Source organism: Artibeus jamaicensis, unplaced genomic scaffold (genome assembly GCF_021234435.1).
Source record: "Artibeus jamaicensis isolate MK-2021 breed Jamaican fruit bat unplaced genomic scaffold, CSHL_Jam_final scaffold_537, whole genome shotgun sequence".
Classification (NCBI taxonomy): Eukaryota; Metazoa; Chordata; class Mammalia; order Chiroptera; family Phyllostomidae; genus Artibeus; species Artibeus jamaicensis.
This window is the reverse complement of record NW_026522047.1, coordinates 7,833,114-7,848,381: the sequence shown is the minus strand read 5'-3', so window position 1 is coordinate 7,848,381 and position 15,268 is coordinate 7,833,114. Positions and strand designations below refer to the sequence as shown.

Genomic DNA, 15,268 nt, shown 5'->3' with positions numbered 1-15,268 from the left:
CAAGCCGTTTCTTACAAATTGTTTGAGAAAAATCAAATACACTGGGGCATTATTGTATTTCCTGGGTACATAATATATGACAGGGTACTTTATAAACATAATCCTCACAGTTCTGTACTGGAGAAATTATATGCTTTTTCCACTTTATAAATGAGGTGATTGATACTTAGGCCAAGGTGATACAATTAGTAAGTGGCAAGTTACAATTTCAACCTATGCATATATGAAGCCAACGTCATGAATGTTTCTTTTTTTTAAAAAATGTTTTAAAGATTTTATTTATTCATTTTTAGAGAGAGGAGAGGGATGGAGAAAGAGAGGGAGAAAAATCAACTGGTTGCCTCTTCCAAGCTCTCGCACTGGGGACCTGGCCTGCAACCCAGGCATGGGCCCTGACTGGGAATCAAACCAGCAACCTTTCAGTTTGCAGGCTGGCTGGCATTCAACTCAACGCACTGAGCTTCACCAGCCAGGGTGAACATTTCTATTAAACCATTTTCTGCCTTTCAGTACAACACAATGAACTCTTTTTGTTTTTTAAGCAACTATAGACAGGGTGAAAGTGACACACTTGGTCTGGTTTAAGAGTAAGAATTCTTGAACTATTTAGCCTGGACTTAATTTTTCACAACTTCTCACAAAGTTCATTCTAAATCTAACCATAGGATATAGGTTTGCCACCACACCCCACTTTCCTGACCGTTTTTATGACCACATGGACGTGTGACTTCTAAACCTACCTTTCCGCCACTTTCCAAGTCCTTACTTGACTTCTCCACTTGCAGACCCAACAGACATCACAGATATGTCCAAGTCAGACCTGACTTGCTACCTCCAATATCCAGTTTATCAACAAGTCTTATCATTTCAACTTCTAAACTATATATCTCAAATCCATCAGAATTTTTTTGCATCTCCACTTAAACCACCTTAAAGTCACTTTTTTCCCTAGCATATTGTAATAACTTCCTATTTGATTTCTCTGCTGCTACTCTTGTCCCAGTAAGCAAAAATAAGCCTTTAAAACATAAATAAGGTCATCCCAGTGCTTAAAATACTCCAAAGGTTCCCCACTGCACTTACAGTAGAACTCTAACATGGCTCCTCCCCATGTGGTCCCAGTCGACCTTTCTGATCTCAGCCTGCACTGCTTTCCCACCCTGTGCTTACACAGGGCCTTGCACCTCCGCCTCCTCCTCTGCGGCTGACCTTCCTCCAGGTCTCTGCCCGAATGGCTCCTTCTCATTACATCATGTCCTCATATCTAACACTGCTCAGCCCTGTACCCAGGCTCTATTATTCTTTGTCTTCCTCATGCCATTAATAAGTATCTAAAATTCTCCTATGTATTTTCATCTCCCATACTACAAAGTTCTATTAAAGGACATCATCTTTTTTTTTGCTGTCTTCCCAGTGTCTAGGGTCAAATAGAATGAACCAAAATTAAACATAATAGACATTATAAAAATACAAAAAAATCCCCCGAACAAAACTGCCTTCAACATTCATTTTAAAAGACCATGAAGAGAAAGCTTATCTCCAGATTACCTATGTTATGCACTGTAAGAATAAAAAGAATAGTGTTTAATTTCACAAAGTAAATGTACTTTTACATTAATTTAGTTTTTCCTTTTTAGTGAATATATTGGGGTGACACTGGTGAACAAAATTATACCAGTTCAGGTACACAATCCTATAAACATTATCTGTACGCTGTATTGTGTGTTCACCACCCCAAGTCGTCTCCTTGCATCACTGTTTATCCCCTCTGTACCTTCCTAAACTTCTCCAAACCCTCCACACGGCAATCATTTAAAATACAAAAAGCTTAAAGTAAAAATTTAATTATCATTTTTACTATAGTTTTATAACAGAACTTCCCCCTAATAACATTTAGAGATTAAACTGAGAAATGGTTAACCAAAGACTACTAAAAATTCAGTATAAAGATCGCAAAAATAAAGGTGACATATACTTACATTTGGTCCTTGGGTTTCCTGCAGCCATTTGAGAATGTGGGTCAAAGAGAAAGTTTTAAAATAATTAAATATACTCTGTGTATCAGAAAACATTAACTTAAAATAATTAAAGTTGAAGAGAAGTTAATACTGAAATAACTATTTTCTAGTTATCCCAAATATGCTGTGTAGAAGTTCAGGTTTCTCAAATCAAATCAGTAACTGTTCTCGTTTTGGAGTTTTACTGATGTGCCACATACCACACATTCTACCCACTTGAAATGCACAACTCAATGTTTTTGCTACATTCACAACTAGTATTTAGTTTTAAGTTTCAACTTAAGTTTGTTAATTTTTCTTATTTATATATTTATGATAGATTACCTAGAACAGAGCATTTAAGATCTTGCTCCCAAGCATATGTCATCAGTATGGCTCAAATAAATTCATAAAAATTAAAAAAAAAGAAAACCTAGACAATACAGAAAGGCTTATTAGGAAAAAAAAACCCTACTTTATTTACAGACAATTATTTTAATGCCTCAGTATATTTCCTTCTAGTATTTTTATTTGGCACAGTTTTTTTTTTAAACAAATTTTCTATTTTTAGGTTTTTTTGCATACGTATGCATAAATACATTGATGTAAACTTTTTAATAACTGTTAAAATTTACTCAACACAATATTTACCAGGCAAGTACTAAAAGGTTAAGTAACAAGTTCAAGATGATGCAGGTAGTAAGCAATAAACATGATACATCAAATTGCACAGTATTCCAATATTATGTTTTCTCAACATATTTCCCAACAGTTTTCTCAATCATGTTGCTACTATTGGACATTCAAGCTATTCCTAACATTTTACTATTATAAACAAAGCTATATAGATATCTTTTCTCTGTTCTATCATTTTTCTCCTTTCTTAGTATTTTTCCTTAGAATAAATTTCCCAGAATGAAAATCACTGTCAAGGGATATGAAAATTTTTTAAAGATTTTACTTATTTATATCTTTAGAGGGGAATGGAAGAAGAGAGGGAGAGAAATATCAATTTATGGTTGCCTCTCACACGTTCCCTGCTGGGAACTGGCCTGCAACCCAGGCATGTGCCCTGACTGGGAACCGAACGGAGATCCTTTGGTTTGCAGGCCCGTGCTCAATCTACTGAGCTGCACCAGCCAGGGCAGGATATAAAATTTTTTAAGGCTCTGGTTGCAATCTGGTAAAAATGCTTCCCCAAAGGCCTGGGCTGATATTCACAGTCATCAGTAATGAGAGTGCCCATTTCACAAAAACCTCGTAATCACTGCTTTGTTTTTAAATCCTTGTTCATTGTTGCTTTAACTTTACATTTCTCTTATTACCAGCAATGTTGAGCATTTCTTTATTATTTGTGCATCAGTTTCGGTTCTTCTTTGGGGACAGACTGACGTCATCTTGAAAATTAAGTTAAGAACTGTTCTAAACCTCCACTGATACTTAACCGCAAAGCATTTAAAACATGCGGGTTTTCTTAATAGCAAACATTTGACTAATATTAAAATGCAGCGTAAATCTCACAGGAAACAGAAGTACTTTATTCTATAATTCGATAGAAGCATCATCCTTACTTTGGTTTTTAAAAGGCATGAAATGATTTTTCACTTCATTCTTAAGTATTTTCTGAATTGATGACTGAATTCAATTGATCGAAAAAAGTTGGCTACTATCTGTCATTCCTTTTGATGACTAAATCTACAAATAAATAAGATGAAAGACTTCTACGTATCGCAAAAGGATATAATAAGGGTTTTCTAACAACAAGGAAGCCATTCGGGCCTCTTTAATCATAGGACGAGCCATCAGGGTCCGTCGCCTCCAGTAATACTGAGGAAAGAAAAGACAGCAAGCTTAGAGGCTCCGGCAGCCACGCCTGCTAAGGAGAGGACGCTGACAAGGTAGATTAGATGTTATGACCAAGGCTTACATGATCCCCTGTTCCAGCAAGATGAATGCACACGGGTCTGTATTTGCTGTTCCATTCTTTAGGCACAATAAATTGGAACCTATTTAAAATAAAACACATCAGTGAATTATCCTTAAAAGGCTTGTAATATAAGCTTTCAATTCAAACATTTCATAATTAAATTATTTGGGAGAAAAGATCTTCAGATTTTTTATATTAAAATTGTAATTGACTAATTAAACTGTTTGCCTAAAAGCAACAAAGGTATTATAAATTTGCTTTATGTATTCAATGACAACATAAACAGAACTTATTGTCATGATTTTTTACCTTATTCAATACCACAACTTTATAAATGCATAGGGAAGTTTTCTTATGGGAGAGATACCAGTGTATATGACTTATTCTTAGAAAACATAATTCTTAGGTGGCTGCATCTCAGACTTACAAGAAGTGCAATTCTGAGCTTACTTTGCTTGGGCAAGGGACGATGTCACTAGTCATCTATTGTCAATAAACTGTTGACTAGAACATAGACAATTACATTTAGGATGGTTTCAATAATTATTTCTGTTTTGTGCTCATGGGAACACACTTAATTTTCAATCTTATACTGAAAACTAACAATATGAACAACTCTCCTTCATTTTGCACTCTTGGCCCTATGCCACTTCTTGATATTTTGAAGATTTGGGGGAAATGAAAACATTAAAAAATGTTTTCCACATAAAGTGGGATATCTCTGCAGTTATTTGTACTTTCCTTTTGTCCTGTGGCAATAGGTTTAGAGACTTCATTGTTGAGGAATAGCCTTAAGTTAGTAGGAATTTTTTATTATAGTAATAACTGACCACACATCTAGTACAGGCTCACTGATAAGTTTGCTCAAAGTATATTGTCTTCTTACACGGCCTGTGCTCATTCACATGACGGAACGGTACAGGCCACGTGAGCCCCTCGACCACAAAGAGCTAGATCAAGTATAGGCCAAATCAGGGCAATACAATATGTTCTTCTGGTAATTTGGGGTTAAGACAGATACTAATTAGAGCTCTGTGGGGTTGTGGTAGCTATTTTCTTGTTAGTTGCATGAGAAACAGAGAAAGATAGCCTACCCACAGAAAAACGACATGGACATGGGGTCATAAAGCAGAGATGAGGTACAATGAGGTACCCAGAAAGTGTCTATGGGGGGACCACCCCCAAAACCCCAGACTTGTCTTCTGGAGGGCAGGCCCTTTGTAGTCTGGGCTTCCCCTGCTAGGTGAGTGTTCTAGGAACTGTCTGTATCAGTGGACCAGTTGGCATCGTGGTGAGAGGCCGCCTTTGGCTTCAGTAAATTTTTTTGAAGACTTTGAACACTACTGCCCATTTCGTGATGGGTGATTTATGAGCACACCTGCCCACGCCACACTAAGTGTTCAACAGTTTTTGACCACAATGGCATGACGCCCATGCCCCACCCTCCCTATTCACACAATTTCACCGAGTGACTTTTTTCGTTTTCCCAGATAAAAAAAAGTTCGCAAAGGAAATGTTTCGTCAGTGCTGAAGAGGTGAAACCAAAAATGGCAGAAGCACCGAAAGGTATCAAAATTGACAAGTTCAAAAACTGCTTTGAGCAGTGGAGAAAAACATCTCTATAGGTCTATTGCATCAAATGGGAGAGTACTTTGAAGGTGACTGAAGTTCAAACATGTAAGAACAAATAATTTTGTAATAAATAAATTCGGGGTTTTTGTGGGGTCCCTTTTTGTATGTAGATCTTGATGGCTTCCCATTTTCAGCTTTCAAAATCTTATTGTTGTTTTTTTAAGACATAATTGACATTTAAGATATTAGTTTTAGGAGTATAACATAATGACTCAATATATGTGTACATTGTAATATGATCACAAGTCTAGTTAACATTTATCAACACACATAGTTATAAACTTTTTTCTTGTTTTCTTGAGAAACTTTTAAGAATTACTTTCCTTTAAAAAAATATTTTACTTATTTATTTTTAGAGAAAAGGGAAGGGAGGGAGAAGGAGAGGGTGAGAAACATCAGTGTGTGGTCACCTTTCACATGGCCCCACTGGGGCCATGTGCCCTGGCATGTGCCCTGACTGGGAATTGACCTTGTGACCCACTGGTTCACAGCCCATGTTCAATCCACTGAGCTACACCAGCCAGGGCTAAAAATTACTTTCTTACCAATGTTCAAAAATACAATACAGAATTATTAAGTACAGCACCATGCTGTACATTATACCCCTAAGATTTACTTTATACCTGCAGGTTTGCACGTTTGACCACCTTCCCCATTCTGCCAACCTCCCCACACTCCACTCTGTCAATGCCAGTCGGTTCTATCTGTGAGTTTGCGGTCTTTTTTTTTTTTTTTTTTTTTTAAAGACTCCACATATAAATGACATCGTATGGTATTTGTCTTTTTCTTTTTTCTTGGCAAGTCTAGCTGAAAGTTTGTCTCCTTTGTTTATCTTCTAAAAAAAACAGGTCTTAGTTTCACTGATCTTCTATATTACATTTATAGTCTTTATTTCATTTATTTCTGCTGTGATCTATACTATTTCCTCTCTTGTACTAACTTTGGGCTTAGTTTGTCCTTCTTTGTCTCTTTTCTTGGGGTGTAAACTTAGGTTGTTTATTTGAGATATTGCTTTTTTCTTAATTTGGGTGTTTATTCCCATGACCTTTTGTCTTAGAACTGCTTTTGCTGCATTCCATAAGCTTTGGTTTGTTGTATTTTCATTTTCATTTGTCTCAAGTTATTTTTAAAAGTCTTCTTACCAAAGCTCTATAATTTCGATCTCCATCCTCCCCAGGTTTAATGGGAATAATGCTAAATGACCGTTGTAATTAATACTAATTAATTTCAAATATTACGGCACTGATATTTTTATAATGTAAATGGATGTAAACAAACGAGTACTTGAACTGTGAACAAACACTCTTACCTCGCAATGACAGATTCAATGGGCATGATATTAGGCACGTAGTGGGCCATGGGGGAGACAAAGTGTCCATCCAGGATCCTACAGTCTGACTGCTCTTCAATCTGAAAGAACAGCAAAACCAAGATGTGTACATGGAAGCTCGGATATCTTTGTCTGTAGTAGACAGATGCTTTTCTTTCTTTTCTTTTTTTTTTTAAAGATTTTGTTTATTTATTTTTAAAAAGAGAGGAAGGGAGGGAGAAAGACAGAGAGAGAAACATTGATGTGTGACAGATATACTGATTGTTTACCTCTCGCACGCCCTCAACCAGGGAGGGACCTGGCCTACAACCCAGGCATATGCCCTGACTGGGAACTGAACTGGGGACCTTTTGGTTCACAGGTCAGCACTCCATCCACTGAGCCTTACCAGCCAGGGAAGATAGATGTTTTTCTATTAAAAATTTCCATTCAACTAAAAACTTTTCCAAGGCCTAGTGTGTATCCTTTGTGACAACCTCATGTATTAAATAATAGATGTTTTTCTATTAAAAATTTCCATTCAACTAAAAACTTTTCCAAGGCCTAGTATGTATCCTTTGTGAAAAACCTCATGTACTAAATAATCCACATTTTTTGCAAGTGACATAAAATGCTAATTTACTCTGAAGTAAGTTTTGTAAATTTTAACATATTACTTTCAATCCCTCGTAAGCTCTTACTGGCCTTCTACTTCTGAACCAGCATCACACTGTGTTGGTCATGCTGCAGCTTCATAACACCCACTGACGAATGACTGAACCAGTTTTTACTCATTACTCTTCTTTCCCAGGTCTGGCGGTACTCTAATGGCTCATCTGAAATAATTTTAGGAGTGTTTATGGACCTAAGGTCTAAAGCTAAATTCAATGTTTTAATTGGAATTGTACTGCATTTTTTGAAAATGATAAGAAGATCTAAGATGTGTGTAATATACAAGGAAACCAATTTTACCACAGGCAAACTGATATCAACAATGGTATAGTTAAGTTCCTACAATCTCATAACATTGTAACAAAATGACATTACTCAAAGGCCTGCTGTATATTTTCTCATCTTCTCTAATTTTACAGCATTTTTCTTTCTAACATTCTCTCAGCAATTAACTATACCCCATGCCATTTCTTGATGTTAGTTAACAGTTGTTTCTGCTAATAACTAACTTCTCATGTAGTAATTCTCCAACTAGAGTACTTTCCTGTTACTTCCACTTGTCTGAAATGTTGAGTAATTTACTCTAACCCTTATAAACTTAAAGATAAAAAATGAGGCTCAAAAAGATCCAGCCCTCAAATATAAATGACTATAGCTATTATAAGCATCCTGTTAGAACATATACAGCATTTTAAAATATTAAGTGAAAAATCTATATTGCACTCATGTTTTAATGTTTACTGTTATTATACTCTTAACATTCAATCTCTTCTTGCCACATATGTACGTTAAACCAGAATTTCTATAATTGCACTTATTTTATTTGCATACCTTATCGATGTATACTGGATAATCACTTGAAACCAGATTCTGACATTTTTCTCGGTTTCCAATTATCTTTCTGAATTCAAAGAGTCTGTTATAGTAAGGGGAAAAAGGAAACAATTCAGTGCAGCCATATGTTGAAACTGATAAATAGCGAGTAAAAATTACCAAGTTTATAAAACATGTTAAAATTAGTTTTAATCATCAAAGAAAAATTAGGCTCTTATTTTTTGAAAGCTGGACATTTTACCTCATAAAAAATGAGAAATGTCATTGTTCAGAAAGTAATCAACATATATAAGACTCAAAATTAAAGGCACAGAATTTGAAATTTTATTTTCTTAAGTCCAGATATTCCCATGAGCTACAGTATATCCCAACTTTGTAGTCATTACAAATTCAATTTACCCAAGAATGCTCAGTCCCTGGAAACTCTAATCAATTTAAAAATTATTAAAGTTAAGGCTCTGGCTGGCATGACTCAGTGGATTGGGTGCCGGCCTGTGAACCAAAGGGTTGCAAGTTCGATTCCCAGTCAGGGCACACACCTGGGTTGTAGCCCAGGTCCCCAGTAGGGGGCACCCAAGAGGCAACCTCAACACTAATGTCTCTCTCCTCTTTCTCACTCCCTTCCCCTCCCTCTAAAAATAAATAAAATCATTAAAAATTATTAAAGTTAAAAATCTAGTTTGTCTTTCTAAGAGCTCTTTATTATTATTTTTACAACTGAATTACTTTTAAAATAGTTCAATTTATATGGGTTAAAATAAGAGAAATAATTAAAGAGAGAAAAGGAAATAATTTCATTTTTAATATTTTTAATGTTCAATTTTCATATATATATTTCAAAGGACTTCAAAAGTGAAATAAAATTTTATTTATTTTTGTTCTTTTTAAAAATTGATTTGACAGAGAGAAGAAGAAGGGAGAGTAAGACAGGAAAAGAGAGGGAGAAAGAAAGAGAAAGAAAAACACTGATTTGTTGTTCCACTTGTTTGTATATTCACTGATTGATTCTTGTATGTGCTATGACTGGGGATCAAACCTCTAACCTTGATGTATTGGGACAACACTCTAACTGAGATTCCCAGCCATGGCTGAAATACAAGTTTCAAAGTTTACTAAAACAAAATAAGAACAAGCATTCAGAAAAAAAACGCTTACCTTTTAAGATCCTCTGGCCTTCCCCATCCTCTGATAAAAAGTTTTGTGAGGAGAAGTCTCCGGTATAGAACATCTAACTTGCTCACACCCATCAGTAGTAAACAAACATCTATGAAATAGAACTGAAATTACATTAAAATATTTTATTTCATGCAGCAGGTCAGTTTTCTAACCTTCTCTTTAATATCAGGTAAAAATTAAAGATTGATTCACTCTCTTAACAACTTTTAAGTATATAATACAGTATTGCTAACCACAGTGACCATGCTATAAATTCCATCCCCAGCGTACTTATTTATCTTACAGATAAATAAGTACATACTATTTAACGTACTTATTTATCTTAGAGATTCTAATAGTGCTCACCACAAGGAAAAAGTTCCAAGTTCAGTTTAACTAAGCTTACTGTAGTAATCATTCCACAATACATACATACATCCAATCATCATTTTACATACCTTAAACTAATACAATAGTATGTATCAATCATATCTCAGTGAAGGTGGGAAGCATAATTAAGCACTGAGACTGAACTATGAGCCCTGCGTTTATTCTTTTGGAAATAAGACACGAGACGGAGTAGAAGAACTGGGATGAAAACAGAGAAGGTGAAACAGAGCCCTCAGCTTCACTAAACTGAATTCCTCGAGTGCAGTAACTTCCCATCCTCAGCACAGTGATGGACAGAAACACTCAACATTTACTGGATAATAACAGTAGTGGCCAGAAAAAAAAAAGAAAAAGAACAAACAAAAATGTAGTGGCTAACAGGTGTACAGTACTGTATTATTTGCCAGGAACCGTTCAGAAAACTACACGCATGTACACATACACACACATTCTCATTTAAACCCTCCAACAATTTTATAAAGAAGAACCGATTACCCTAAGACGAGGAAACTGAGGCACAGAGAGGACAGGTGATTTACCTTTAAGGTCACGCCGCAGTTGGGAGGCGGAACTGAGACTGAATCCCAGGCACACAGCTCAGAATCTAATTACTATAAACACTGTCTGCTACACTCCAGTGCAGGAAAAGTAATGATTAATCAATGCTACTGCCTGTGCACCACTTATCCTCCTTTTCCAAGTAGTTCCAAAACTTTTGTTTGCTTTATTTTTTAATATTTACCTCTGTCTTTTCAAATTGAATGGTGTAGTTCTGATTTTGGGGAAAAACCTGATTCAGGTTCTGGGTTTATTCTAATTAAAAAATGAAAAATGGAAACTTGTGTTTCCATCAATGGGCTTTAAGGATACTTATCTACTGCCCTGGCCGGGCGGCTCAGTTGGTGGGAGCGCTGTCCTCTGCACCAAAGGGTTGTGAGCTTCATTTCTGGTCAGGGTACGTATTTAGCTTGTAGGTTCTCCGGAGCCCCCTCCATTATTTCAGCATGTCACATTTTTTTCACAACTCCCTTTTTGTGTCTGAGTAAATGGAAGTAAATGTTCATAGCTTCCACCTGTCTGATTAATCTCTAAAGACTGTAAAATTTTTGATTCTTTTAAAATGTGGCCTTTCCTGCTCCTTGCCAGCACATTTAACTGTAATCCTCATTATATAAAACACAGGTTATTCATCTTGTGAAAATGAACCAAGTTATAGTTATGACTTGTACACTTTTAAGTTATACTTTAAAAAAATTTTTACTTAAACAGCAACAACTACAACAAAGTGTAGTGAACTCCTAAGTTGTTTCCTTTGCAATAAAGCTATAATTGTATGCATAGCGGCTCCCTGAGTTCTTTGAGTGCTCCCGCAAATTATCAGTCCACAGGAGACACAGCAAGCCCCCAACTTGTAGCCAAGTCAGAGCGTGGCTGGCATCGGAAGGAATGGCCCCAGGAGCACTGAGCCCTTGGCTTGTGGGATCTGCACTGCCTTCTGCGGTGCTGATCTGGGAGTGATCGGTGCCAGAGCTCTGGAGTACGCCGGGTGAAAATGGAACAGTTTACTCTTTACCCAATTATCAAAATTATGAGTGCTCCACATTGCAATTATGGGGCGAAACTCTCCTTAAAAAAAAAACAAATATAGGTATGTAACTCTATTCAGGGGGGTTCTATAGCATAAGGAAAGACAATTCTGAGACATGAATGGGGCTTTTAGTTATTTCACTCCTTGTGTCATTCTGGAATGTACATTTTTGTGTACATTCACTAAACTGCAGTAGAACAGTGGCATGTCATTAGAATACAGGACTTCAATGTCTTTTTGAAGTATTATAGGCCACATACAGGCCTATAAGTGAGGGATGAATATCTATTTTCTCTACAGTGGCAGGAAAAGGAAGGGGGTCAATGTCTTCCTTTGCAACATTCACAGCATCAGTGGCAATAAACAGATTCCATGTTAGTGTTAGCCACCCCCCAAACTGCAACGTTTATATTTCACAGTAAGAAGCACTAAACTGGTCATGAGACATCCCATTTTTCTAGACAATATTCTTCTAGGTTGGTAACAGATAAAAAGAAGTAAGACAAACATAAAAGTAGGAGGTTATAAGGGAATTAGGAAAGAACCTGAGAACAATGAACTCTTCAAATGTTCTGTAAACTACTAGAAAATTCTTTAGTCATTTCTAACTTTCATCTCTATGGTAGAAAAGCCTTCCCAACCACTTTAATTCAATGTAATATAGGTCATCAGACTCAGCACTCCAAATCAAGAGCCGGCACATCCCTTGCTGTATTTACATGCCAGCAAACAACTGACCAGGAGGAAAAGAAAGCAAATAAATACACACTTCACTTACACAAATCTTCTTAAATCTCATTTCAGACCCAAGAACAATGTACAAAGACCAGGTTTTGTGGGACACTGTAAATACATAGATCTTTCTGGGCAGGGCTATCCGCTATCCAGTGCCACCATGAAGAGATAATACTCCAATCCCAGGGTAAAGAACACTCCAATTTACCTTAGGAGGCACCATCTGGAGCCACACCAGATCCTTAAAGCCCCTGCATCATCAGGCTAGTCTGACACTAGTGAGCTTCTGCAGAAACAGGACCCACTTGTAAAGTATGTATCAAAACAGACTGGCATACCTGTTACCCACACATTTCTATAGCCAACGAAACAGGGGAAAAGCAAGTGAAACAAAAATAGAAATTCTTGCACAATGCCAAAGAATGAAAAGCCTTTCCTAAAAATGAGCTGCACTGCTGTGGCACTCCGCAGTCCCTATGTCATCTAGCACTTTTATCTCCTATCGCTTTCATGCCTACGCATTTCAACAATGCAACCCTAATTTCTTCTGGACTTTATCTTCATAGAGTTGATACGTAGCTCAAAATCACAAATGAGTTTTTAGAAAAAGACCATCATGTACAATTTTACTCCACGAAAATAGAGACCTAATTTTTACCTTATACCTTTACTTTCAAATTACTTATTTTCAATATAAGTCCAGGTAGTAGACAAAGAGTTTAGATATCCCAGATATCCACTATTAAAATCTACTAGCCTACCTCAACAAATTTAATTGTTTTAGTCTCATACCGGAGAAGAGCAGGAAAACCGGCAGTTTATGTGTTCATTTGTTGAGTGGGGCGAACATGTATTTTAAGCAGTCATCTAAGGGAACCCATAGGGTGGGTTGTCTCAGATCCTATGTGACACATTCAGCAAATAATCTAATCTCTTTTCAAACTTGGCTCCTCTTTCCTATAGGCTTTTAAAAATACATTTTAAAAAGGGTTTTTAAAAGTGGTTACTTTGTTTGCGTGCTATGTGTGTTCCTAAGAAATAATTTTTTCTTGCATTAAAGAAAAACTGGTACAATACACAGAGCTTACTTAGATTTCACCAGGTTTACGTGCTTCCCATTCCACGTGGGTTTGTGATCCAAAGTCATCACTTGGAGGCAGCAGTGGAAAATAGTACAGTCAGAAGGCCTGGGTTCCTCCACTAGCTGTGTGACCTTGAGTAAGCCACCTTAACCTATAAAAGGGGAATAATACCCAACCGGATACATAATAGCAAATTAATTCACATATAAAATTGACTTTATACCTGTTCTGATATATTTTAAGAGATAATGGAAAAGATTCTTCATTCTTTTCACAGGAAGGCTGGTGGTGAAAAGTACAGGTTTTATAGTCAGAAATCCTCTATTTCTTGGATTCTGGCTGTTGTTTATTAGCTGTTTATTAGCTATGTGACCCTAGGTACATCACTTAATCTCCATGCTTTCAAATTCCTTGTGCGCTTGGGACAACCCCACTCCAACGATTATAGGGATGAAATGAGGTAACTCTATAAGCATTCATTCAATGAGCAACAACCATTTTGCTTGGTGCAACAGAGGTTAAAAATCCCTTTGTATAAACAAATACACACACACACACGTGTGCCATACACTGTACTAGACTCCAGGGATTCAAAGAAAAGCTGATAATACTGTAAAACAACATTATAGCAAAAAAATTTTTTTTAACCTACGGACTTTCTTGGAACCAGTCATAGGAATCTGACATGTTTCTGCAAGCTGTTATCAAACTTCGCAAGACTGAATGTCAGTCTGGATTCAGAAGATAATTCTAAACTAATACAAAACACATGCCAAGTTTCACTGTTCACCAGCAGAATGTGTCTGACAGAATATACCGAAGGTCGCAGGCAAGACAAAGATCAGAACTGATAGCACACACCATGCAACGTATTACTAAGCACAGGGCCCGGCATAGGGTAAGTGCTCAGAAACATGGATCGAAAAGAACTGAATTTGGGTCCAACTCGGCCACTACCACACGGAGTGACTCTGGGTAAGTTACTAATTTCTCAATATCTTACTTCTGTATAAAATAGAAAAGTGGCATAGGACAGTTGTGACTAAATGAAATCACATGAAAATGTACTATAACAGTGCTAACAACACAGTAATTATGGCACACATGACCACAGCTACCAATTAGCTCACAAGCCGACTTGCAAGGGTAAGATGTTAATATGTAAACACCAGGAAAGACACTGCATCAAGATCAACTGGGGCAGTGGGTCGAGGGGGCCCAGAACATATTTTCTAAAAATGTAATTTTTCTTGTGATGGAAAGAGCTGGTCATTGCTAAGCTGCTGCTGTGCCTTTTCTAACCCCAGGTTACGGCAGCAGGCTTTGGGGAAGACCCCCAGACGGCGCAGGCGGCGGTGGAGTGCGGATTCAGGGATCAGGAGATGAACAGGGGCTGGACCGCATCTTCAGGCCCCATCCAGGACCTCACTAGGTACTGCCGGCGCGCTGCCTTTGCAGTTAGCCAGCGAGAAAAGAGCGCGCAGCCACTTTCATCTTCCAGTGGGGGTAAAGGGCCGCGCGCCGGACACCGGCCTGGCCCCGCGGGCCGGCCCCCCCAGGTCTCCAGCCCGGCAGTGCGACCCCAGTCCCTGACAAATGGCACGTACGCCGCTCGTTGAGAGGCTCAGGGGACGCGGCCTGGACCCGCGACTTACTCACTGGCCGGTTGGCGGGTGCCTGCTGTTCAGCCGGCCGTTTCCCAACACCGCCACTGCCGTGCCTCCCAGGACCCTCCTTCTGTACGGGCTCCCACCGCGGGCACAACAGCCTTTCCTGGAACGCAGAAGCTCACTCTAGTGACAGGAGCCCAAGGAAACCCAAGAACCTGGGCGGGGTGGCCGTTTGGGCACGCCCCTAAACCCTCCCCGCTCTCCTCCACGCCGTCCCAGGAACAGGACAAGGCGGACCCAAGGATGAGGACTAGGACACAAAGCCCCGCCCATGAGC

General features: G+C 38.0%; 1 protein-coding gene across 13 annotated transcripts in view; it reads right to left on the bottom strand.

The window, feature by feature from the left end:
• Positions 1–15,268, bottom strand: part of ABHD18 (abhydrolase domain containing 18) — a 36,803-nt gene that overhangs the window by 21,362 nt on the left and 173 nt on the right. For 2 of the 13 annotated variants that reach the window (XM_053658246.1, XM_053658247.1), the window contains exons 2-7: positions 14,977–15,094; positions 9,527–9,648; positions 8,369–8,453; positions 6,866–6,966; positions 3,925–4,003; positions 1,980–1,997 (exon numbers count right to left, since the gene is read on the bottom strand). In XM_053658246.1, the coding sequence (XP_053514221.1) occupies positions 1,980–1,997; positions 3,925–4,003; positions 6,866–6,966; positions 8,369–8,453; positions 9,527–9,618 (375 nt within the window). In that variant the 5' untranslated portion in view covers positions 9,619–9,648; positions 14,977–15,094. Of the gene's footprint in view, positions 1–1,979; positions 1,998–3,322; positions 3,396–3,739; positions 3,798–3,924; positions 4,004–6,865; positions 6,967–8,368; positions 8,454–9,526; positions 9,649–13,327; positions 13,473–14,976; positions 15,196–15,268 lie in introns of those variants that run through there. The other 11 variants (XM_053658256.1, XM_053658255.1, XM_053658249.1 and 8 more) reach the window with 10 other exon arrangements.